Here is a 26,356-nt window from a genome sequence, read left to right on the forward strand (position 1 = left end):
AAAACTACTTAAGTAGTACTTTCAAGTATTTTTACGTAAGTACTTTACACCACTGGTAACAATGTAATTCAGACCAAAAGAAGCACAATTTATTCAAATGCCCCTTCAATCATACTTTCCTATACATTCCGTATTCAACCATCCACACTTTTTCCCTGAACTTGGGTGTTGAATACATGCAAGGACGCAAAGCTCGAGGATCCCTTCTAGTTAAGAGTTCCTTTGGTCCATTCCAATTAGGTGTTTTGATATCTTAATCAAGCTGCAAATGCTACTACCACTGCCATCAAATCCCTCAAGTACAAGAGAAGGGAAGAGGGAACCCCTTTCCTTGAAGAAACAAGTGCCACAAAAGGCAATGGATTGCCATTTCCCTGACACCTTAAATGCCTAGCCATAACCCCTTTGAGACCCCTGCTCATTTGGAGAGTGAAGGAGTACCCCCAACTTAATGACAGCACCGCACACGTTACAATAGCTCTCAAGGGGTTAACGCAAGTCGCGCACAGACGCCCATGGTGCAGACAAACTCAGTGATACCACATTATTATTGCGCACAGGTCATGAACATTTATTCGTTTCACTCCATGTCAGGTTAAAATACATAAACAGACGCAGGTTTTGAGCTTTACTCAATTACAGCCCCTCATCGACAAAATAATGTAACAAACTTATTTATCACATAGTGCGTAAAGTTTGCTGGCTGCTGCTCTGCTCTCTTGCTCCTCCAGAGAAAGGCGGGGTTGTAGCGAAGTCTGTTCAGAGGTAGAAACAAACCCACGCTGTCAAGCCCGGAACAGAGAGAGTGGTGGACCCGGAACAGACTAATATCTGAGACAATTATGCACGGAGTCTAGATAAAGGAGTGACTGAGTCCTTCAAGTTTATGACAAACAGTTCTTTAACTTATGAAAATACAGTGCTACAATACTTTTGAATGTAAATATTCGTTTGTTACAGAGGTGAATTGCAAAACTTCCCAAACTCAAAGATCTATCGAAATTCAAAAGGACATTTCCAAGGAAACATGAAGGAATTATCATATTTCTGCCAGAGGATGATTCGGTTTGCTCTTCTTCTAACAACAGTCTCAGCTACCAAGATGAACGTACCACGACTCAGACTTTCATACAAAGGTAAAAAATACATTCAACTACATTCATTTGATCACATTTATTTTTCTGGTCAGCTATATTGATAACTTTTTTATTTTCAAATGTTTTATTATTTCAACAACGTCTAAGACCCCGATGGGGAGGAATGTTTTTGACCGACCTAGGCTTACAACTGGGGAATCATTTAATTATTCTATTGCCTAATAGGCTATTCATTTTCAACTATGTGTCATCATTTGAAAATAGGTTTTGACAGAATGCGCACAAGGTGTTTGAACATGATCTGTCAAAATTGTTTGAACAAGTTCATTACTTTTTCCAGGGCGTGTATGTGAATTATAGCCTATTGCTTTTTATCCATTATTAGGGTACCCACTCCCATGTAAGCACCTCAAAGTTGAAGAATGTATGCTAGTGTGTGTTTGTGTTTGCGTTCGCCTGTGTGTTCGACAAGACACATCACAGACGCCAGGGCTCTCCACAGAGCAGAGATTCGCGACCATTCAAAGCGCGTGAGCCCAATTGTGGGCAACAGTGTGAATTTAAGAGGTCTCTGAATTTCTTAAAAACACTCAGAAGCTACATTTGTAGCTATAATATACCTATAGAATATTGTATTTTTTTGTATCTAGGCCTATTACATTTTTTCAATTTTCTCAAAAATCCTACACATAAACTCATGTTCTCATGAACTGAACATTAGAACATACTGTATTTCTTATTGTCCAATAAATTATGTCGATTACATTTAATTCAATAGTACATAATTAAATTAATATAATTTCATTAACACTAATACATTTAATTGCCTTTATCCCATTGTCTGAATTGTGCAAGCATAGGCCTATAATACTCTACAGTATTATTTGCAACACACCTTTAATGCACAGGCCTGTTTTATATCATGTGGATGAGTTAAATATTTTAATTCCTCAGTGTTATAACCTACATCCCACGCACAGGCTTCTTGGAGGGTCTTGTCAAGGTGGGAAATGATTGTTTAAATATGGTTGATTGTGGTCTACTGTAGGCAGCGAGCGGTTAGTCGAAGCCCCACATTTAGTTAGTTGGTTTTAACGTGGATACATCGCCGACCTTTCTCCCTGAAGGGATTTGTAGCGTATTTTCACCTCCTTGCGGTCTGGCACACTGTGGCGCGCGAGACGTTTATTCCATTCCTGCGCCGCAATTAAGTTTTATAGAGCGAGCGGACACTGCTGTTCGAGACGGAAACCTCTAGGCTCTGTCTTCGCATACTCAACTATGACAATATATGGATTCATAATGTATTGTCTAACCACTTACATTCAACTGCTGTTTTATCTGCGACTCATAGACTGGAGTGGGATAAATCAATCTCACAAGGTTAGATATTTGGAACCGATTATGGTTGTACATGCCTTGAACGTGTGATACCCCTGAGTAGCTTTGTCATCTCAGGCTGCCTATATATCTATATGCTTCATTTGGCTGGAACAGAGAGTTGTAATTTCCTGGTCAGTGTTCACAAACATGGCCCTTCTCCAGTCCCAGTGTGTCTGCAAGCATTAGTGATACAAATCAAAAGGGATTTCCTCCTGTTGGACTAGATGTTTTCAATAGAAAATAATTATGCTCATATTTTCTTTATCCTGTTGCTAAAAAAATGGCACATCTGACTGACCTGTAAAATTTAGCTGGTATTGACTCAAATCTTGACCTAAGTTTCCCCTAGTCAGAGATATCATCCTTCCCTTTTAGAGGCAATTTAGAAAAAGGAAAAAGTGTAATTATCTCATTTAATCAATTAGTATGGGTATTTAAAGCAGGAAGGGGCACCAAGCAGCACCCCTTCCTCTGAATCACCACTACCTCTCCTTCCCTCCATCTGTTACACCCCTCCTCCCATCTACTCCTTCACTCAAAGATAATCATCAGACTGTTAAGACTCCAATCGGTCCTTCTGACTAGAGTCCCAGGTCCCCCTAACCCTCCCCTTTACTCCTTCCCCCCTTCACTTCCCCATACTCCCCTCCCCTCCCTCTCACCCTCTTCGCCCCCTGGTGGTATTGGTTGATGTTGGTATCTGGTGGTGCCCCTGCCTCCTGCTCTGTGTGATTAGTCTGGGTGTCAGGCTGGATGGATGGTTGGTGTCGGAGCAGGCAGTGTTTGTGATGTGAAGTGGGAGCCCCTGGTGGTGGGCTTTTAAAGTGGGTCTGGGTCCCCGGGGATGGGGGCCTGGGGCCGGGTGTGTACTAGGGGTCTCAGGGCGTGTCATTGTAGCCCCAGGTCTGTTCTGTTCTGTGTGTGCTGGTGAGTGTTTGTAGATGGAGACCCCCAGCCCCCTGGTCCTCTGTCTCCTCACCTCCCACCATGTCCCCCCTCTGCCCCATCAGGCATATGTAGACCTCAGCTGGGTAAATAAGCCTGGACACGCTCCCATGCACTGACACAAACAGTCACACACACACACACACACACACACACACACACACACACACACACACACACACACACACACACACACACACACACACACACACACACACACACCTCTCTCTTGCTCACATGTACACAAGCATAAATACACACATAAACACAGGGCTCCTCATCATCACCCATTTTGAAAGGATTCAATTTGTTTCCAGAGTACTGCAGATGGAGAGGCTGTTTGTTTTAATTAATTCATGCGTTTGTTTTTCCAGTGTTTTCCAGATGTTGTTCGAGTGGGGGTTTAGAAGGAGCTGAATAATCTGTCATTGTCTGGAGATCCAGAGGCTGGAATGTTGGGTGTTTCCATCCCTCTCTCTCTAGTTCCCAGGCTTCTGCAAACATCTAGAAACAGAAAGCAGAAAAAGGGGTCTCAGAAACCAATCCAGTTGGCTCATCACACCAATTAACAGCATACTGTACAGCTCTGAGAGTGAAATACGGAGTAAAACGTTTTGGTGTATGACAGAGATTGACAGAATTGGAGTGGACTAGCTCCTGCTGGCATTACCTCTCAGCTCAACTCCAGGAGTGTGTTTAGAGTGTGTGTCCATGAAAATGGTCATTATGGAGTCACTTTAGGAAAGCAGAAGCTCAAGAAAGTCTGAGGAGATGTTCTAATTAAGCAATAAAGCCGGAAGGGATGTGGTATATGGCCAATATACCACAGCTAATGGCTGTCCTTAGGCCCAGAGGTGCCTTATTGATATTTTAAACTGGTTACCAACTGTCACGACTTCTGCTGAAGTTGATGCCTCTCCTTGTTCGGGCAGTGCTCGGCAGTCGATGTCGCCGGTCTTCTAGCCATCGCCGATCCATTTTTCATTTTCCATTTGTCTTGTCTTGTTTTCCCGCACACCTGGTTCTCATTTCCATCATTATGTGTTGTGTATTTAACCCTCTGTTTCCCTCATGTCTTTGTGTGGTATTGTTTATTCTGTTTCATGTATTGCGCACGTTAGTCTGTTGCGCTGGGTTATGTTAACCCGTATTGTTATTTCGTGTTCACTTTGCCGTGTGCTTTTGGTTCGCCTAAATAAAAGGCTCCATTGGCTACCCAATATCTGCTCTCCTGCACCTGACTCTCTTACAGCCATTTACGCATACCTGACACCAACATAATTAAAACAGTAAAAATATGTTTTATCATACTCTTGCTATACGGTCTGATATAGAACTCGAACCACCCAGTTTATAATATAGACTACCATTGAGTGGTCTACCATTGAGTGGTGGATTGTTCTAGAATGTCCATCAACAATGTCTGTGTGTTCCAGTATCTCACAAAACAAGATGGCTGCCTTGCTGCTGGTATGCAGGGATGGTGACAGTAGCAGGTAGCTATCTGCTTGACGCCCGACACCTCAGAGCTGTCATCTCTTCTCTTATCACACCCTGTGGCACTCTCACACGTTTGTGTTTGGTGTCTCAGCCCTGATAAAGTGTCACCTTGTCGTCACCATGTCTGCCACCTCCGCCGCAGCACTCTGAAGTTACAGCTCCCAGACGACAATAACGTCAGATCACACAGCACCGACAGAGGAGTGGAGAGAGGGAGAGGGACACAGGAGAAGTGTGAGAGAAGAGAGGGGGAGACTGGGAAAATAAAAGAGAGAAAGAAAGAGCCTGAGAAAAAGTTCCACTTGCCAGACCTATGGATACTCTCCGGACTCTGGCAAACCTGTTGTGTTTTTCTTTATGCCTATAAAGGAAATTAAAATGAAGTGAGGTTGAAGAAAACATATTTCTTGGCAGGACAGATCATTTGACGTGGAACCAGAGGGTTTTTGTAATGCCTCATCAAGTCAGTGAAAGCAGGTGGGGTTATGAACTCTACGCAACCTAGATGCAACCTCTCCTCAGACCCCCTCTACTCCCAGCACCCCCAGTATCTCCCAGTCCCAGTAAGGGCATGTTAGTGTGACTGGGAAGTAATGATTACATAGCCATGGCTGGAGCTCCGTCATGAGAGACCTGTGGCTTCCTCCAGTCCAGCGGTGGCTATCACTGGGAGCTATACACTACCTCTAAATAGGTAACATGCTTCCACCGTTTCCCTTGCGCGCACACACACACCACACACACACACACACACACACTCTGATAGACTCATCTCTTGGTCTGTTCCTTTAACCTCTTTGAAGATCATTGTCTGTGGAACCATTAGTGTCCAGCTGAGCCGCAGCATTTAACAAACTAATGCAGCAGCATAGAGAACAGCTGGGTCAGTGTGGCAGGCCTCTATAGGCCTGGCTCTATAGGACGACTGTGTCTGTGTCTGTGTTAAGGGAGGACTGTGTCTGTGTTAAGGGAATGTTAGGGAAAAGAGAGGGATTGATGAATGCGTGAATGGAGAGGATGGTGGTATAGCGATGGAAGGAGGATAAAAGGAGGACTAGCAATGTGGGTGTGTGTTGGTGTGTGAGAGGGAGACAGTGTCTGTGCAAGTCTGTTTGTCTATATACACATTGTACATTACAGCATAAGCCTCTGTGTGTCATCTGTATTTTTGATTGTTTGTGTGTGTGTGCGTGTGTACTGTATATATGTATAAATCAGTGATGTGTATAAACGCTGGATTACTGAGGACACTGTATTGAAACCATCATGCAGCCATCTTGTTGGTACTCCTCAATTGTAAAAATAGTTTGGAAGCTATAGGAAAGCATTAATTAATGTCTACATTCGTTTTTGAAACATGTATTATATTACAGTAACCTTAATGAGAACTTTTAAATGAAATGATGTGAGCTAAACATAAAAAAAAACATTTTCCTAAAAGTATTGTTTCTTTAGAGACTACTAATGTTACTGTCCCCTAACCTTAACCACACTGTTAACCTTATGCCTAACCCTAATCTTTTTTGTTTTTGACTTTGTGGCTCAGGTAACTAGTGGAAACCCCTAATTCTATGCTTTACAGATGTAGACTGATTGTAGCTTCAGATTGGATTAGATACAGGCTGGTGACGCCATTACGGTTTGTTGCTCCTAGTTCACTGTATTAGTCAGACTCAGACATGAGTTAGCTACCACCATAGCTGAATCCATTATTTAGATTTGCCCTAGAAAATACAGAATATACTTGTATGAGCTACGAACTAATTTGCAAATCCGACTTGTAGTCTAACGTTAGCTAGCCTGTAGCTAGCTAGCCTGCCGCACTAGTATTATCAAATGATAACGTTACATAACCAACAGTATCTCTTTTCTATCAAATATATGTTCAAACTAGTTTTCCCTGGGATCACTTTTGCATTTGGAAACACAGAATCCTACACATTACTCCACATGCTAATTACGTCACTTTTGTTTTGAGTCGACCTCGCTGTGAGCTTTGAATGGGGACCCTCGCTCATGCCCCTTAGGCAGCCGGTTCCAATACGAAAGCAAGTAGTAAACGCCTACCCAGGTGCCAGGGCCAGATTAATTGATTCCCCTCAATGAAGGGAACCGAAGAGGGAGGAGGGGCAATTTGCACGTGGAGCTTGGCAAAAGGGGGTATGATTTCTTGACATCACTGAGGATCCAAACTCTGTTTTGGATGAGACTGACTTTATGACAAAACTTATTCTATTTACACTTTGTAGTTAATTTTGACACTAGAATAACTGTTTCTGACTCGTATCGATGCCACATAGGCCTTTTTAAAGGGATTAGTTCCTGTTTAGGTGCAACTCATTCTTTAAAGGTGATGGATGCCAGGGATTTGATGCCGGCTCTCGGTTTCTTCATAAAAGGCTCTACCTCTCCTAGTCTTGGGTAAACAGCTCAGACCTCTGCATATTTCATTGGAGAGAAAGAGAGAGCAAGAGGTCCTGCTTGGCCCGTAGCGCAGGCAAAGAAAGGAGGGAGAAAATTTGAGAAAAATAGGTCTGGAGTTTGAGGAGGAGGGAGGAGTATTTACTTTAGGCTTTGAACCTACGGCAATCCCTGCTTTCACTGCTACTCTATGAGGAGTGAGTGGGTTTTGTATATTTTGGGGTTGGCCCTTTCTGCCATGGCTAGTTGACCCGGTGAGAGAGTTAGTGAACGGGGCTACAGTTTCAATTGGGGTCGCAGGGCCGTGGTCCTGGGGGTCGCATTGGGCTATGGTACTGGGGGTCTGGGGAGTTGGAGGAAGGTTGGGGGGGGGGGGGGGGTAGTAGTTTGATAGGAATATCTAAATGCAAGGGGGTCCTGTACATTACCCCCCCTCCATACTACTGTAATCACATTGATTGAACGTCACATCTAATTCTCTGATTCTCTGATTTCTCCAATTGGCTGATGTTCAGTGCAGTGAACACAGGAAGCCGAGAATGTTATTCTTGCCTTTTGGCAAATGAGACAGAGGACTGGTAGGGTGGAAGGAAGGTCCTGTGGTCTCAGTGTGTTGGTCTGGGTGAGAGGCTACGTGTGTGGGTGTAATGTTGAGTGTTGTAGAATTAGTTTGGATGAGGAATGGAGTCTCTGTCTGTATGTTGTCTGTGTGCGTGTGTGTGTGTGTGTGTGTGTTAGTCAGTTAGTGTAATGTGTGTGTGTATATACATGTGTCTACCCATGTCATTGCGCTAGAGATCCAGAGTTGTGTGGCTGTGGGCCAGTGAAAGGTGAGCAGGAGTGGGGTGATGGGAACCCCCTCTGAGAGCGTTCACAGCGCACAGGGAACAAAGTCCGTGTCGCTCACAGTGATGTGCGTTGCTGTGAACAATCCCCCCCACTGCAGGCTGCATTGGGACACGGACTTTGTTGGGACACGGACGTTGTTCCCCATGCGCTGTGAACTCTCTCAGAGGGGGTTCCCATCACCCCACGCTTTCTGGGGCGGCAGGTAGTCTAGTGGTTAGAGCGTTGGACCAATAACCGAAAGGTTGCTAGATCGAATCCCGAGCTGACAAGGTAAAAATCTGTTGTTCTGCCCCTGACCAAGGCAGTTAACCCACTGTTCCTAGGCCGTCATTATAAATAAGAATTTGTTCTTAACTGACTTGCCTAGTTAAATAAAGGTTCAATGAAAATAATAAAAAATTGTCTCAGCAATAAATTCATTCCATGCTGGAGCTGCTGACAGACAGGAAGTGCCAAGAGCAACAGTGCCTGCTGCATTTGATAGAAACACAGCAAAAAAAGAAAGGTCCTCTAACTGTCAACTGCGTTTATTTTCAGGAAACTTAACATGTATAAATATTTGTATGAACATAACAAGATTCAACAACTGAGACATAAACTGAACAAGTTCCACAGACATGTGACTAACAGAAATTGAATAATGTGTCCCTGAACAAAGGGGGGGTAACAGTCAGTATCTGGTGTGGCCACCAACTGCATTAAGTACTGCAGTGCATCTCCTCCTCATGGACTGCACCAGATATGCCAGTTCTTGCTGTGAGATGTTTCCCCACTCTTCTACCAAGGCACCTGCAAGTTCCCGGACATTTCTGGGGGGAATGGCCCTAGCCCTCACCCTCTGATCCAACAGGTCCCAGACGTGCTCAATGGGATTGAGAAAAAGGGCTCTTCGCTGGCCAACACTGATATTCCTGTCTTGCAGGAAATCATGCACAGAATGAGCAGTATGGCTGGTGGCATTGTCATGCTGGAGGGTCATGTCAGGATGAGCCTGCAGGAAGGGTACCACATGAGGGAGGAGGATGTCTTCCCTGTAACGCACTGCGTTGAGATTGCCTGCAATAACAACAAGCTCAGTCCGATGATGCTGTGACACACCGCCCCAGACCGTGACGGACCCCCCACCTCCAAATCGATCCCGCTCTAGAGTACAGGCCTCGGTGTAACGCTCATTCCTTCGACGATAAACGTGAATCCGACCATCACCCCTGGTGAGACAAAACCACGACTCATCAGTGAAGAGCTCTTTTTGCCAGTCCTGTCTGGTCCAGTGATGGTGGGTTTGTGCTCATAGGTGTAAAACCTTTACAATGAAGATCTGTGAAGTTATTTGGATTTTTACAAATTATGTTTGAAAAACAGGGTCCTGAAAAAGGGACTTTTCTTTTTTTGCTGAGTTTAGTTATTGATATTTATAGGATACAGACGCACGACTGCACACACACATATAGGCGCCCGCCCGCACGCACACAAACCACACACACACACACACACACACACACACACACACACACACACACACACACACACACACACACACACACACACACACACACACACACACACACACACACACACACTCTGCGTTCATTACCTCAGCACTCCTGGTGATTACATAGGCCGCCGTTAACGGATACTTGAGCCAATCCTCCATACAGGCCACGTGTGTGTTAATTAAGAGAGTAGCTCAACATGGGGTGCTGCCTGGCTCTGATAGGGAGAGTCAGCTGGTACAGGGGCCAGGGAGACTACCTGCCTACTAGTGTTTACGAGGGTAATTTCTTCATTACAGAGAGAGAGAGGAGGAGGGAGACCTTCTCAGCAGGGTCTGGCAAGACTAGCCTGGACTGGACTGGGCATTCCAGTACCCCTCTAGACCCTCCAGAAGTGGCCTGGTTCTGACCCACCTTGTTGGGAAGCACTAGAACATTTGACAGATGATGGACCATCTTATTGGACGTATCATCACATGCCTGTCCCATTTCACGGCCCTCCATACCAGCCATTCCCAATTCAGCCCAAATTCCTCCATAATTCCAGGTTTAGGGTGTTTGATGAGCACTGTGTGTGAGCCAGTAGGGTTTGGGCTGAGTTTTGGGTGAAACCTCACTCCACTGTGAAAGTCATTGGTGAGGTTTACAGTGAGTTGGCTGTCCTTCTGACAAGGGGTTGATTGAGGTCCGGGGGGCTGAGGTCACCCTCTACCCCCCACTCCCTCTTCCCCCTTTTCTGGTTGTCTCTATAAGGGGGATCGTGTGACCCTGTCAGATAAGCATCCTGAGACGACTGATAAGAGAGATGTTCCTGTGTGTGTGTGTGTGTGTGTGTGTGTATGTGTGTGCACGTGTGTGTGTGTGTGTGTGTGTGTGTGCACGTGTGTGTGTCAGTGTCCAGTGGATCTCTTCTGACAGAGCCCTGGCAGTGGTGCGAAGAATGTACTACAGCTCTACCTAAGAATCCACAGGGACAACTTCTGTCTCCACTGAGGACCTTCACAACACAGAGGTCAAACAACACTATGTGAGGTCGTAGACATAGAATGACTAAATGTGTTCTTAAGAAGCAAAAAAACAAGCTAAGGAGTTGAGGGCAGGTCCAACGCACAGTCAATGTGTCTATATACATTACTCTCTCTGTCAAACAGACACACAGGCACTCCCTCACACATACTCAGTGTAGAGTTTCACCATATAATACCATAGAAAGACCAGGTCCCTACCAGTAAGCAGTAACCCAGAGTATTGTGTCACCAGCCAAGACAAACACCTGACTTCTGTCCCATAGACTCATGTAGCCATAATACACCCCATACAGATTCACAGTCTCCATACACTGTGGAAGAAACTCGTTTGCATACTCCTTGCGTCCTATCTCCTTTCTTCTCTTCTCCTTCTCAACCCCCATTGGAGAAGAAGCTCAGAGGGGAGGGACCTCTGGCATTCTCATCCAATGGGTTTTGAGAAGGAGATGAGGAGAGAGGACGTGAGGAGAATGCAGTTGAGATCTTCCCTGTAAATATGATCTAATTAGGAAAGAACAGCTCTGGGGATGATATATAGCAGATGTTTTTCTGGGTGAATTTGTTGTTTTCGTGTGTGTCTGTGTGTCTGTGTGTGCGTGCATGTTTGCTTACTTGTGTGTGTATGATTCTGCGGTCGGTTATATATGACAGGCCCAGAGATGGTAAAGGACACGTGGGCAAAAAATACAGGGCTTTCATGTGTCACGGGCATCTGTGGTGGGGCAGGTGGACACAGATAATGGTGGCAGCCCTGCCAAGTGGGTCCCCTGTGGGTCCGTGCACAGAGGAGGGGGTGGGTAGTCCGGACAATGTGGAAAAGATGGAGGAGGAGGTGGGAGGGTTGATTTGTGTGTAGACCCAGATTCCTGCCATTCTTGTCACACAGCAATAATATACAGCAGTGCTAAAACAAGGAACATTGGCCTGGGAAGTCTTTTAGTAGTGTAATAACTTTAGTGTATGTGTGTGTGCACGTGTTTATCTATACTCGTAGGGACTAGAAGTCCCCACAAGAATAGTAAATTAACAAACATTTGACCAACTGGGGACATTTTGTTAGTCCCCACAAGAGCAAATGCTATTTATATAGGGTTTAGGGTTAAGGTTAGAATTTGTTTTAGAATTAAGTTTATGGTTAGGAGCTAGGGTTGGGTTTAGGTTTAGGGTTAGGGTTAGGTTTAGGGTTAGATAAAATAGGATTTTGAATGGGACTGAATTGTGTGTCCCCACAAGGTTAGTTATACAAGACTGTGTGTGTGTGTGTGTGTGTGTGTGTGTGTGTGTGTGTGTCTCTTTGTATGTGTGTGCACTATAAAAAAAGCCAATTTAACCAATTGTTTCAACAGCGTTCTTCTGTGAGTTGAGTTTACTTCAAAAGCACAAGAATTTGAGCTAATTTGTTAAAGTTTGTTTACTCAGCAAACTCTGCTCAAAATTACATTTGACATTTTAGTCATTTTGCAGACGCTCTTATCCAGAGCGACTTACAGTAGAGTGCATACATTTTATTACATACATTTGAATACATTTTTTTGTTTGTTTTTTTACATACTGAGACAAGGATATCCCTACCGGCCAAACCCTCCCTAACCACGCTATGCCAATTGTGCGTCGCCCCACGGACCTCCCGGTTGCGGCCGGCTGCGACAGAGCCTGGGCGCGAACCCAGAGACTCTGGTGGCGCAGTTAGCACTGCGATGCAGTGCCCTAGACCACTGCGCCACCCAGGAGGTCAAAATGAGATGAATATCAACAAGCTTGTTGAGTAAAATTACAAATTCATGTTTGCTCAAAATCACTCAAAACTTCACCCATCGTTATCATATTTCCCACCATCCTTTCTTGCAGGTAGATAAAAATAACTGTGTTTTTACAGGTACTTTGATTAGTTGATTAAACTTATGCCACCCAGCGATAAATATCATACATTTTTCTAAACGAATGAAATGTGTTAGTTATTGCACCCGATAGTGAGATGGCTGTTCCAGTTCATATGATTTAGGTAGCTCAATAATCAATCTTGGCAAGGCCTCTGAGAAATATGCAAATAACGTAGAATACATTCTCAAGTTGAATTGTATCTTCACTCAACCTACTTTTCAAAATTGAGTGATCATACAATTCAACTTGAGAATGTATGTTGGTTCAGCTATATTACCAAATTTTAGGCAAACTTACAATCCTATTGCAGCTAGTTGCCTTACAATCATTTTTTACAGTGTGTGTGAACCTGTCAGATGGAGGGAGTAGGTATGGTTAGAGATGTAGCGATGAGAGGCATGTGATGGAGACAATGAGAGAAGGGATGTGAGTGTACCATGAAGAACGAGTGAAGGAGAGAAGAGAGAGAGAGAAGGGATGTGAGTGTACCATGAAGAACGAGTGAAGGAGAGAAGAGAGAGAGAGAGAAGGGATGTGACTGTTTCACCAGGGTGTGGCCGCGGGGGTCTAATGGGCATCAGATGTGCCTCCCTCCTCTGCCCCTCACCCATAACACTCCTCCAGCCAGCCCTTAACACACAAACTACTAACACTGCTTGGCTTGGGGCTCAATTTGTACCTATAGATGATACAGTCAGATACAAGAGCTTGAGCACTCCCTCACTGTCACGATCGTGTGGAGGATTGATGGACCAAAACGCAGCTTTAGGAAAATAAGCCATCTTTATTTTTAAAGATGACGAAAAATCAACACACTTTAACAAACTATACAAAACAACAAACGACCGTGAAGCTAAATAACGTTGTGCACATACACATACAGGCTACAAACGTTCTACATAGACAATTACCCACATCACATGAAAGCCTATGGCTACCCTAAATATGGCTCCCAATCAGAGACAACAGAAATCAGCTGTCTCTAATTGGGAACTCATTCAGGCAACCATAGACTCTCCTAAACAACTAAACCAACATAGACAACGCTAGACACATGCACTACACACAAACCCATACAATACACCCAACACCCCCTTTACCATATAATCACCCAAAACCGACAAAACACAAACATTCCCCATGTCACACCCTGACCTAACTAAAATAATAAAGAAAACAAAGAATACTAAGGCCAGGGCGTGACATAACCCCCCCCTTAAGGTGCGAACTCCGGGCGCACCATTACACAGTCTAGGGGAGGGTCTGGGTGGGCTTCCATCCACGGTGGCGGCTCCGGCTCTGGTTGTGGTCCCCACGTCACCATAGTCCCTAACCGCCTCCTTAGCTTCCTCCAAATGACCCCCCTCCACATTAACCCCATAGCATTAAGGGGCAGTTCCGGACTAAGGGGCAGCTCCGGACTAAGGGGCAGCTCCGGACTAAGGGGCAGCTCCGGACTAAGGGGCAGAACCAGGGTAAGGGGCAGTACCAGGGTAAGGGGCAGTACCAGGGTAAGGGGCAGTACCAGGGTAAGGGGCAGCACCAGGATAAGGGGCAGCACCAGGATAAGGGGCAGCACCAGGATAAGGGGCAGCTCCGGACTGAGGAATGGCAGCTCCGGACTGAGGAATGGCAGCTCCGGACTGAGGAATGGCAGCTCCGGACTGAGGAATGGCAGCTCCGGACTGAGGGAATGCAGCTCCAGACTGAGGGACGGCCCATGACTGGCTGACAGATCTGGCTGCTCATGGCTAACTGACGGATCTGGCTGCTCATGGCTGGCTGACGGATCTGGCTGCTCATGGCTGGCTGACGGATCTGGCTGCTCATGGCTGGCTGACGGATCTGGCTGCTCATGGCTGGCTGACGGATCTGGCTGCTCATGGCTGGCTGACGGATCTGGCTGCTCATGGCTGGCTGACTGATCTGGCAGATCCTGTCTGATTGGCGGATCTGGCTGCTCATGGCTGGCTGACGGATCTGGCAGATCCTGTCTGGTTGGCGGCTCTGGCAGATCCTGTCTGGTTGGCGGCTCTGGCAGATCCTGTCTGGTTGGCGGCTCTGGCAGATCCTGTCTGGTTGGCGGCTCTGGCAGATCCTGTCTGACGGACGGCTCTAGCGGCTCCTGTCTGGCTGGCGGCTCTGGCGGCTCCTGTCTGACGGACGGCTCTAGCGGCTCCTGTCTGGCTGGCGGCTCTAGCGGCTCCTGTCTGGCGGACGGCTCAGTAGGCTCATGGCAGACGGGCGGCTTTGCAGGCTCATGGCAGACGGGCGGCTTTGCAGGCTCATGGCTGACGGGCGGCTTTGCAGGCTCATGGCAGACGGATGGCTCAGATGGCGCTGGGGAGACGGATGGCTCAGATGGCGCTGGGGAGACGGATGGCTCAGATGGCGCTGGGGAGACGGATGGCTCAGATGGCGCTTGGCAGACGGGCAGTTCAGGCATCGCTGTGCAGACGGCAGACTCCTGCCGGCTGAGGCGCACTGTAGGCCTGGTGCGTGGTGCCGGGACTGGTGGCACCGGGCTGGGGACACGCTTTTCAGGGCTAGTGCGGGGAGAAGGAACAGGGCATACTGGACTCTCAAGGCGTACTATAGGCCTTGTGCGTGGTACCGGTACTGGTGGTACCGGGCTGAGGACCCGCACATCAGGACGAGTACGGGGAGAAGGAACAGTGCGTACAGGACTCTGGAGACACACAGAAGGCTTGGTGCGTGGTGTAGGCACTGGTGGTAATGTGCTGGAGACACGCACCACAGGGCTAGTACGTGGAGGAACAGTAACAGGACGCACAGGACTCTGGAGACACACAGGAGGCTTTGTGCGTGCTGTAGGCACTGTCTTAACCAGACGGCTAGCACGCACCTCAGGACGAGTATGGAGAGCTGTTCCCGGTGACATTAACTCACCAACACGCTCATTCGGACGGATGCCGTGCCTCATGCACCAAACCAGTACATCCCTCATAACTCTCTCCTCCAATTTCTCCATTAATTCCTTTACTGTCTCTGCGTCGCTCACTTCCAAATCCGCCCTCACCGGCTCCTTACGGTAAGCAGGAGGAGTTGGCTCACGTCTCCCGACTGACCCAACTAAACTACCCGAGAGCCCTCCCCCAAGAAATTTTTGGGTTTGACTTACGGGGTTCCAGCCTTGTTTCCGTGCTGCCTCCTCATATCGCCGCCTCTCTGCTTTCGCTGCCTCCAGCTCAGCTTTGGGACGGCGATATTCTCCCGGCTGTGCCCATGGATCTTCTCCGTCCAATATTTCCTCCCAACTCCAATAATCCTGTGTAGCAGGCCACTGCTCCAATTCACGCTGCTTGATCCTTTGGTGGGTAATTCTGTCACGATCGTGTGGAGGATTGATGGACCAAAACGCAGCTTTAGGAAAATAAGCCATCTTCTTTTATTTTTAAAGATGACGAAAAATCAACACACTTTAACAAACTATACAAAACAACAAACGACCGTGAAGCTAAATAACGTTGTGCACATACACATACAGGCTACAAACGTTCTACATAGACAATTACCCACATCACATGAAAGCCTATGGCTACCCTAAATATGGCTCCCAATCAGAGACAACAGAAATCAGCTGTCTCTAATTGGGAACTCATTCAGGCAACCATAGACTCTCCTAAACAACTAAACCAACATATACAACGCTAGACACATGCACTACACACAAACCCATACAATACACCCAACACCCCCTTTACCATATAATCACCCAAAACCGACAAAACACAAACATTCCCCATGTCACACCCTGACCTAACTAAAATAATAAAGAAAACAAAGAATACTAAGGCCAGGGCGTGACACTCACACACAACCTCATCGTTGTTCATCGTTGTTTCCACGCAATTCCAACCCCCAAAATCTATGTGATGTCGTTGAAGCAACGCGGAAATCTGATTGGACTTTGATTGGACTTTTTTCACCCAACTTTTAACCTAATTCCAATGATATGGTGACATTAGTTGTAGATTTCAAGTTGCATTCATGTTAATTAACAACTCAACCAAATGTAAATCAAAACTAGACGTTGAACTGTTGTCTGTGCCCAATGAGCATCATTATTCCAAGTCAAAGTTTTTGTGGCTGGTGGCAATGTGCATCACTGAGGTGGCTGAGGCATCGTCTGGGTCAATGGTGTTGTGGTTAGCACTCAGACAGACCATAACCAGGGACACTCTGCATTAATATTGAATTGGTATTGGGTTAGTATTTGGATAGTCTGGGTTAGTGTGGGATTTCAGGCTGTCTTATAGTGTTCTGTTGAATCAATATTATCCCTGGGCTCAGGTGTCAGCTCTGAGGACCATCAGACAGGGAGGTGGAGACACACATGCACGCACGAACGCACACACGCACACGCACGCACGCACACACACACACACTATTTAGGCCAGCAGCATACCACCCTGCATACCACTGCTGGCTTGCTTCTGAAGCTAAAGCTGAAGCTAAGAGTAGGGGTGTTAACCCCGGTGTCCTGGCTAAATTCCCAATCTGGCCCTCAAACCATCATGGTCACCTAATAATCCCCAGTTTACAATTGGCTCATTCATCCCCCTCCTCTCCCCTGTAACTATTCCCCAGGTCGTTGCTGCAAATGAGAACGTGTTCTCAGTCAACTTACCTGGTAAAATAACGGTAAAATAAAAAATAAAATAAAAATTACGGGGCATTAGCCTATGGGGTGCCAGTATAGTGCGACCAGATGAAGGGCCCAGACCAGATGTTTACACTCTTAATCCACTGGATAAACAAACATGAAGACTGAAGAGGAGGGGAGGAGGAGGAGAGACAGGAGAAGAATCCTCGATAGACTCCCACCCTCCCTGGTCCCCTCCTCTCTCTCCCCAGTCTCCAGCCGCTGTGTTTGGTTCCCAAAGCCCCAGACCCACAGAGAGTGACCCCTCTTTCTCTGTTTATTTGTGTCTGTGGGACACTGCAATGGGAAGACAGTGGATGTTGGTTAATAGCTGCATGTAGGAGCATAGTTCATTTTAGTTTTGTTGAATTTAAGGCAGAGGGTTTTGCTGTGATATTCAAGATTTGACACATTGACAACAAATGGTTATTACTTAGGTTTGGCAAGGATGTTCTTATTTTGGAGCATTGCGATAATGTAAATGTGGCATATGTATCTCCGTATGTACAATGTTGTTCTTTACATTTGGGGTTATTTTTTTGGTAACTGTAGGGTTCTAAACGATTTGGCAGATGTTTTGCTGTCGTAAGGTTTTTTAAATAGGTAAAAAGAGAGAGAGTTGAAGATGGAGAGCGAAGGAGAAAAAGAGGAGAAGTGTGTGGTGTATGTGTGAAGTATGACAGTTTTCCGAGGCGTCAGGCTGTTACAGTGATAACAAGCTACAGATGAGCTGAAATCTGTTAGGTATTAGCTTGCCGCCACCACCTTTCTGTGTGTGTGTGTTTGAATGGGTGTGTTTTATGTGTACTGCACAGTATCTTCAGTTTGGGGGGTTTGGGAACAGGGAGAGGAGATAGTGGCTAAAGGAATGGAGTAGGAGCTGCATCACTGACTGGTTTCCTATACTCCTTTCTGTCAAACACAGAGGTGAGAGCAGAGCAACAGAGCTCTACCTTATAGTTGGCTATCTCAGGCTTCAATACTCACTCCAGACTGAAATCTATCCTCAGCTCATACAGATCAGTGGAAAACACTGAACCCCTAAATGCATTTACAGGTGTACGCTGATAACTTAAAATGAAAACAGTGACTGAATTTCTGCAAGTGTTTGACACTGTATCTTTGTCTGTAACATCATCTGCTACAGAATAGTATTGATGATGTTTCCTTCTGCTTATACTGTACATGTGTCTCAACCCTACTACCTCTCTAGGTATCTCTCTTCTGTACTGTCTGTATTTGCTAACCTGTCTGTCTCCAGTATATATATATATATATGTATACATATGTCACCTGTGGCCCTCATCTGTACTTATCGCTATGCTTTCCTGTCTGTTAGGAATGTAGGTCAGTACCCCCCCCCCCCCCCCCCCCCCCTCCCTATTTCTCCCTGTTGATGCTCATGTCTACAAGACCTGTTTTTGTGTCTGTGAGTTAGATCTCCTGTCTGTCAGTTTGTCCGTCCATCCGTATGTCTGTATGCTGAGTCAGTGGTACCTTAGGCTGCGTTCTGCTGAGAGGTAGGCTTAGTCTTTGAAAAGGCTTCCAATAACTTTTATAAGGTCTTAATAACAAACTGTTGTTTGGCTTCTGCTGTAGCGATTGTTTCATCAGATTCCAATTAAAGGGGTTGGGTCTGACTCGTGCCACCTCAGCTTTTCCATTCATATACATTTATTGACAATTAGGAAATATATGAGGGGAAAAACACTGTAAAGTGAAAAGTGTTCTCCAATGCTTTCTACAGTTCATTATGGTGATGAGGGATAACTGTTTGTGTGTGTGTGTGTTTGTGTTTAGTTTGCTGTTAAAAAGCTGTAATAGTGTTTATGTACTTGGGTAGACCAATGCATAGAGCTTGTATGATATCATCAGTGTATATAAGGTTTATTGTGCTCTCTGCATGTCTGTCATCGCTCCACTGTCACCTTCTCTACTTCTCTACTGAGTCTCTCTACCTTTCCGCGCATGCACAAACACACAAACACACACGCTGATAGACGAGCCCCTGTCACTCAGTGCTCCTCAGTGTTCGCTGAGTGATGCACAAGGTCCCCTCTGTACCCAGCGACACCTTGTCCATCCGTGTGGCCCTACAGAGACACACACACACCCCACACAAAACCCCCCACCCCCAGACACACAGAGAGAGCGAGAGACCCCCCCCCCCCCACCCCCAGACACACACTGGGCTGATCTGGCAAAAACATACAAACCACCACCTCACATCGAACTTGAACTGCGTATATAGTCCACTCTTGCAGAGAGAGACTGTAGATGTGTTTGTTATTTGATGTTGTTGCCAGAATAGCTGGAGATCCAACAGTGAACTAATGTCTGTGAGACATTAAAGAGTAGAAATGGCAGGCTGAAGAGATATTTGAAATGTAATTACAACACTCCCTGAACTGAATAATACCTCAGGTACCACTCTGCCTTTTAATGAGCTCAGCGCTTCTGATCTGTTGGTTAGAGATCAAACGATTTTCTCTCTCTCTCTTTTTCTCTCTCTGTCTGAGTTCCACCTCCTGATTCTCGATTGGTTTTGGGAAGAGGGAGATCTGATGTGTACAGACCAGTCTGGCAACACTTCACACACTTACACAGAGACCACCGACACACACACACACACACACACACACACACACACACACACACACACACACACACACACTTTTTCTGTCTTCTCTTACAACACTCCAGCCAAGATGTCAGGGGAGCATGCCTCGCCTCCCTACTGTGCTCTATGTTTATGGTCTGCGTGTGTTTGGTCGATCTGGGTCTGCACTGTAGAGGTGAGCCAGTAAGAAGAAGGCCCTGAGTGGATACTGTGCACACTAAAAAGTAGGGTTCCTCAAGGGTTCTTTGGGTGATTCTTCAGTATGGAACCATACTGACCCAAATAACCCTTTGAGGCCTTCAATGGTTATTTTCAGTTCAAAATATGATTGTCACTAAAAGAGGAAACAAAGGGTAGTGTCATTCCAGTTGATATAATCTGTTGTGTTATGCTACGACAGTCTCATTTGGCTCAGTTGGTAGAGCATGGCACTTGCAATGCCAGGGTTGTGGGTTCAATTTCCACTGGGGATCAGGACAAACAAATATGAAAATATATGCACTAACGACTGTACGTCGCTCTGTCTGCTAAATGACTGAAATGTAAATAGAAACACGTTGTACTGTATATGACTATGGCCAGGGATGGTGTCTTGTGAAAAACTCACGTATGGCCTTATGTCAATTGAGAATGGTTGACTAAGTCAGTAGTTCTTCATTTCCTGCACAGGGAACGCCAGCCATTCCAGAGCTAGCACAGCTGAATCAACTTGCTAATAAACACAATAATAACACCTATGGGCGTTTAACAATATAATATGGCTAATAAACTAGAAATGAAATATAAAGAATACAAATGTTTTCTTATGGTTCTTTATAGAACCTTAGGAAAGGGTTATTTATGAAACCATACAGGTTCCATTTAGAACCGTATGAGCATGGTTATGTATAGAACCTTCACATTTTTTCCCCATATAATGACAAAATGGGTTCCACTAGGGTTACAAGCCAAATAACCCTTATATGGCACTACGGTGCTTTCGGAAAGTATTCAGAGCCCTTGACTTTTTCCACATTTTGTTATGTTACAGTCTTATTCTAAAATGGATTAAATAAAATAAATTCTCAGCAATCTACACAGAACACCCCATAATGACAAAGTGAAAACTGTTTTTTAGAAATGATATACATACGTATTCAGATTCTTTGCTATGAGACTCGAAATTGAGCTCAGGTGCATCCTGTTTCCATTGATCATCCTTGAGACGTTTCTACAACTTGATTGGAGTCCACCTGTGGTACATTCAATTGATTGGACATGATCTGGAAAGGCACACATCTGTCTATATAAGGTCCCACCGTTGACAGTGCATGTCAGAGCAAAAAACAAGCCATGAGGTCGAAGGACTTGTCCGTAGAGCTCAGAGACAGGATTGTGTCGAGGCACAGATGAGGGGAAGGTTACCAAAACATTTCTGCAGTATTGATGGTCCCCAAGAACACAGTGGCCTCCATCATTCTTAAATGAAAGAAGTTTGGAACCACCAAGACTCTTCCTAGAGCTGGCCGGCCGGGGAGAAAGGCTTTGGTCAGGGAGGTGACCAAGAAACCGATGGCCACTCTGACAGAGCTCTAGAGTTCCTCTGTGGATATGGCAGAATCTTCTAGAAGGACAACCATCTTTGCAGCGCTCCACCAATCAGGCCTTTACTGTAAAGTGGCCAGACGGAAGCCACTCCTCAGTAAAAGGCACATGACAGCCCGCTTGGAGTTTGCCAAAAGGCACCTAAAGACTCTCAGACCATGAGAAACAAGATGCTCTGGTCTGATGAAACCAAGATTGAACTCTTTGACCTGAATGCACCATCCCTACGGTGAAGCATGGTGGTGGCAACATGCTGTAGGGATGTTTTTCAATGGCAGGGACTAGGAGACTAGTCAGCATCGAGGCAAAGATGAACGGAGCAAAGTACAGAGAGATCCTTGATGAAAACCTGCTCCAGAGATTGCTCAGGACCTCAGACTGGGGCGAAGGTTCACCTTCCAACAGGACAAGGACCCTAAGCACACAGCCAAGACAAAGCAGGAGTGGCTTCGGGACAAGTCTCTGAATGTCCTTGAGTGGCCCAGCCAGAGCCCGGACTTGAACCCGATCGAACATCTCTGGAGCGACCTAAAAACAGCTGTGCAGCAATGCTCCCCATTCAACCTGAAAGAGCTTGAGATGATCGGTAAAGAAGAATGGGAGAAACTCCACAAATACAGATTGTAGCGTCATACAAGCTTGTAGTGTCATGCCCAAGAAGACTCTATGCTGTAATCCCTGCCAAAAGTACTTGAGTAAAGGGTCTGAATATTGATGTAAATGTGATATTTTATATTACCATATATTTTTTATAAACAAAATGTCTAAAACCTGTTTTTTCTTTGTTATTGTGGGGAATTGTGTGTAGATTGATAAGGAAAAAAATATATTTAACTTCTTATGGCTGCAAGGGAAAGTGTTGAGTAGCCAGTGAAATCGTGCACATTTCAAACGGCCTCCTACTCAATTCTTGCTCGTACAATATGGATATTATTATTAATATTGGATAGAAAACACTCTCTAGTTTCTAAAACCGTTGGAATTATTTCTCTGAGTGAAACAGAATTCATTTGGCAGCACTTTCCCTGACCAGGAAGTGAAATGTCAGAAATATGTGTTCTGTTCAACTTGATGCCTATACATGGTCATGACACTTAGGAGTCTACTTACACTCCATACGCCTTCCTCTTGGTGTCAAGAGGATGTGAGAGAAGAAATTTTGTGTTCATCTTGGTCTGGGGTGGAATAAAAGCTATTTCTTTGCTATTTCTTTGCCTTGATTGCCTTCTGTTTTGCTGCCGTAATAGACGACAACTATCCCCGGCTCGGAATTTTTTTGATACATGTGAACATATCATCGTAATGTATGTTTTTTCAATATAGTTTAATCAGATTATTGAAATTTTTTCGGGAGTTTTGCCGTGTTCCGTCCTCTGATTTGTGCCACTCGGCTAGTGCCAATGCTAAGTGAAGAGGGAAATTTGCCATTCTGAATCCAAACAACGACTCATATGGACAGAGGACACCTTGTTCCACATTCTGATGAAAGATCAGCAAAAGTAAGAGCCAATTTATGATGTTATTTCATATATCTGTCGTGCATGTGAATTGGTCGTGGGCGCCCAAGTGTTTCTGGCTATTGTGGCTACGCAAATATAGCGCTACAGTTTGTTTTCGCTGTAAAACATTTAATAAATCGGAAATATTGTTTGGAATCACAAGATGCCTGTCTTTCAATTGCTGCACACTATGTATTTTTCAGAAATGTTTTATGATGAGTAATTAGCTATTTGACGTTGGTGTCTGTAAATATTATGGCTGCTTTCGGTGCAATTTCTGATTGTAGCTGAAATGTAAACTATGGTTTATACCTGAAATATGCAAATATTTCGAACAAAGCATATGCTATACAATAAATATGTTATCAGACTGTCATCTGATGAATTTGTTTCTTGGTTAGTGGCTATTTATATCTTTATTTGGTCGAATTAGTAATAGCACCTGATGGAGTAAGAAACTGATGGAGTAAGAAAAGTGGTGTCTTTTGCTAACGTGGTTAGCTAATAGATTTACATATTTTGTCTTCCCTGTAAAACATTTTAAAAATCGGACATGTTGGCTTGATTCACAAGATGTGTACCTTTCATATGCTGTATTGGACTTGTTAATGTGTGAAAGTTAAATATTTAAAAAAAATATCTTTTGAATTTCGCGCCCTGCACTTGAGCTGGATGTTGTCATAAGTGTACTGGTGTCGGGCTGCACCCCTAACAGGCTAATCAATTCTAGAATAAGGCTGTAACGTATCAATATGTGGAAAAGGCAAGAGGTCTGAACGCTTTCAGAGGGCACTGTATATAGAACCATTTGTTTTTAGTGTGTGTGTGTTTTTGTGTGTGCGTGTGTGTGCGTGTGTGTGCGTGTGTGTGCGCGCATGCGAGCAAACATGGGTATGTGTTGATGGGTGGTGTACCTCAGAGTAGCGCGTTCCATGTCAAGCCCAGATAACTCTTTCTGCAACTAATGTGTATTACAGGCGTAGGACATCCTATAAACACTGTAAAGTAGAAGGAAGCACGGGACTCCACTGAAACTGCTATTGATCTTTATTTGTCATCTCAGAACACAGAACACTGAGTCATTCTCAAGCTGAGCCAAACCTTCCAGTTCTCTAATGTTCTGGAAGACCCCTGAATACCTTTGAACAAACATGGAGATCTCCTTCCCAGCAGGGAGCCCACCCAGAACAACAACCCAAATTCCATCTTAATCACAAACTGACTTTTCTTCAGGATATTGAGCAGATTTATAGTAGTCCTCCATATTGATGTATTGCATACAAAAAAGAAAGAGAAACATCATTAAAAACAGGTTATTCCATATTTGCACAGTATGGTATTAACATAGGACATGACTGCATGTGCTGAAATACAACAGAGACATAATCTAAACGGCAGGCTCCTCACAGGTCACAGACATCAATTCAACATCTATTCAACTAAATGATGTGGAAACAACATGATTCAACCAATGGGTTTCTACGTACTCCACGAATGGAGACCAGGTCAGGTCAGATTTCTTCCAGGACCCACACACGGTGTACCTAACCTTTTCAAGTGGCAGAGATGACATCACCTCCTTGACCTACTGCATATTGATGTTTTGCTTAGTTTTCCACTGGGTTTATATATCTTCACATGCTCACTCTGCTCTTCTCCGCATCCATCCATCCTCCTTCACCTCCTCCCACAGACCTTGTAGCCACCAACCGGTCCTCTATCTTCAGTGGTCACCACGGTCAGCTTTCCCTGAGCGCTGTGTTTCTGGACGAGTACCATGACCGCCTGTTCCTGGGGGGCAAAGACGTCCTCTACTCCCTGAGACTGGACCATACCAACCTGGACTCCAAAGAGGTGAGTCCATGTTCCCTGTAATACATACTGTACCGATAGGCCAATGGGGGAGTTTAAACCCCTCCCCGTACCTTTATTTTTATTTTTTATTTCACCTTTATTTAACCAGGTAGGCAAATTGAAAAAAAAAAAAAAAAAAAAAAAACACGTTCTCATTTACAATTGCGACCTGGCCAAGATAAAGCAAAGCAGTTCGACACATACAACAACAACACATAGTTACACATGGAGTAAAACAAACATACAGTCAATAATACAGTGAAAAATAAGTATATATACAATATGAGCAAGTGAGGTGAGATAAGGGAGGTGAAGGCAAACAAAATATATATATAAATAAATAAAAATATAAAAAGGCAATGGTGGCGAAGTAAATACAATATAGCAAGTAAAAAAAAAGAAAAAAAGTAGAGATAGTAGAGATAGAAAAAAGTAGAGATAGAAATAATGGGGTGCAAAGGAGCAAAATAAATAAATAAATACAGTAGGTAAAGAGGTAGTTGTTTGGGCTAAATTATAGATGGGCTATGTACAGGTGCAGTAATCTATGAGCTGCTCTGACAGCTGGTGCTTAAAGCTAGTGAGGGAGATAAGTGTTTCCAGTTTCAAAGATTTTTGTAGTTCGTTCCAGTCATTGGCAGCAGAGAACTGGAAGGAGAGGCGGCCAAAGGAAGAATTGGTTTTGGGGGTGACCAGAGAGATATACCTGCTGGAGCGCGTGCTACAGGTAGGTGCTGCTATGGTGACCAGCGAGCTGAGATAAGGGGGGACTTTACCTAGCAGGGTCTTGTAGATGACCTGGAGCCAGTGGGTTTGGCGACGAGTATGAAGCGAGGGCCAGCCAACGAGAGTGTACAGGTCGCAGTGGTGGGTAGTATATGGGGCTTTGGTGACAAAACGGATGACACTGTGATAGACTGCATCCAATTTATTGAGTAGGGTTTTGGAGGCTATTTTGTAAATGACATCACCGAAGTCGAGGATTGGTAGGATGGTCAGTTTTACAAGGGTATGTTTGGCAGCATGAGTGAAGGATGCTTTGTTGTGGAATAGGAAGCCAATTCTAGATTTAACTTTGGATTGGAGATGTTTGATGTGAGTCTGGAAGGAGAGTTTACAGTCTAACCAGACACCTAGGTATTTGTAGTTGTCCACATATTCTAAGTCAGAGCCGTCCAGAGTAGTGATGTTGGACAGGCGGGCAGGTGCAGGCAGCGATCGGTTGAAGAGCATGCATTTAGTTTTACTTGTATTTAAGAGCAAATGGAGGCCACGGAAGGAGAGTTGTATGGCATTGAAGCTCGTCTGGAGGGTTGTTAACACAGTGTCAAAAGAAGGGCCAGAAGTATACAGAATAGTGTCGTCTGCGTAGAGATGGATCAGAGAATCACCAGCAGCAAGAGCGACATCATTGATGTATACAGAGAAGAGAGTCGGTCCAAGAATTGAACCCTGTGGCACCCCCATAGAGACTGCCAGAGGCCCGGACAACAGACCCTCCGATTTGACACACTGAACTCGATCAGAGAAGTAGTT

The 26,356-nt window shown here is 45.0% G+C and overlaps 1 protein-coding gene across 1 annotated transcript in view; it reads left to right on the forward strand.

Moving 5' to 3' along the window:
- Positions 1–294: 294 nt before the first annotated feature.
- The window catches only part of LOC129861458 (semaphorin-3G-like), a 91,138-nt gene continuing 65,076 nt past the window's right edge, over positions 295–26,356 (forward strand). The window contains exons 1-2 of the mRNA XM_055932830.1: positions 295–1,136; positions 24,660–24,820. Coding sequence (XP_055788805.1) covers positions 1,028–1,136; positions 24,660–24,820 — 270 coding nt within the window. The 5' untranslated portion in view covers positions 295–1,027. The remainder of the gene's footprint in view (positions 1,137–24,659; positions 24,821–26,356) is intronic.

The sequence above is a fragment of the Salvelinus fontinalis genome, chromosome 8 (assembly GCF_029448725.1).
Source record: "Salvelinus fontinalis isolate EN_2023a chromosome 8, ASM2944872v1, whole genome shotgun sequence".
NCBI lineage: Eukaryota > Metazoa > Chordata > Actinopteri > Salmoniformes > Salmonidae > Salvelinus > Salvelinus fontinalis.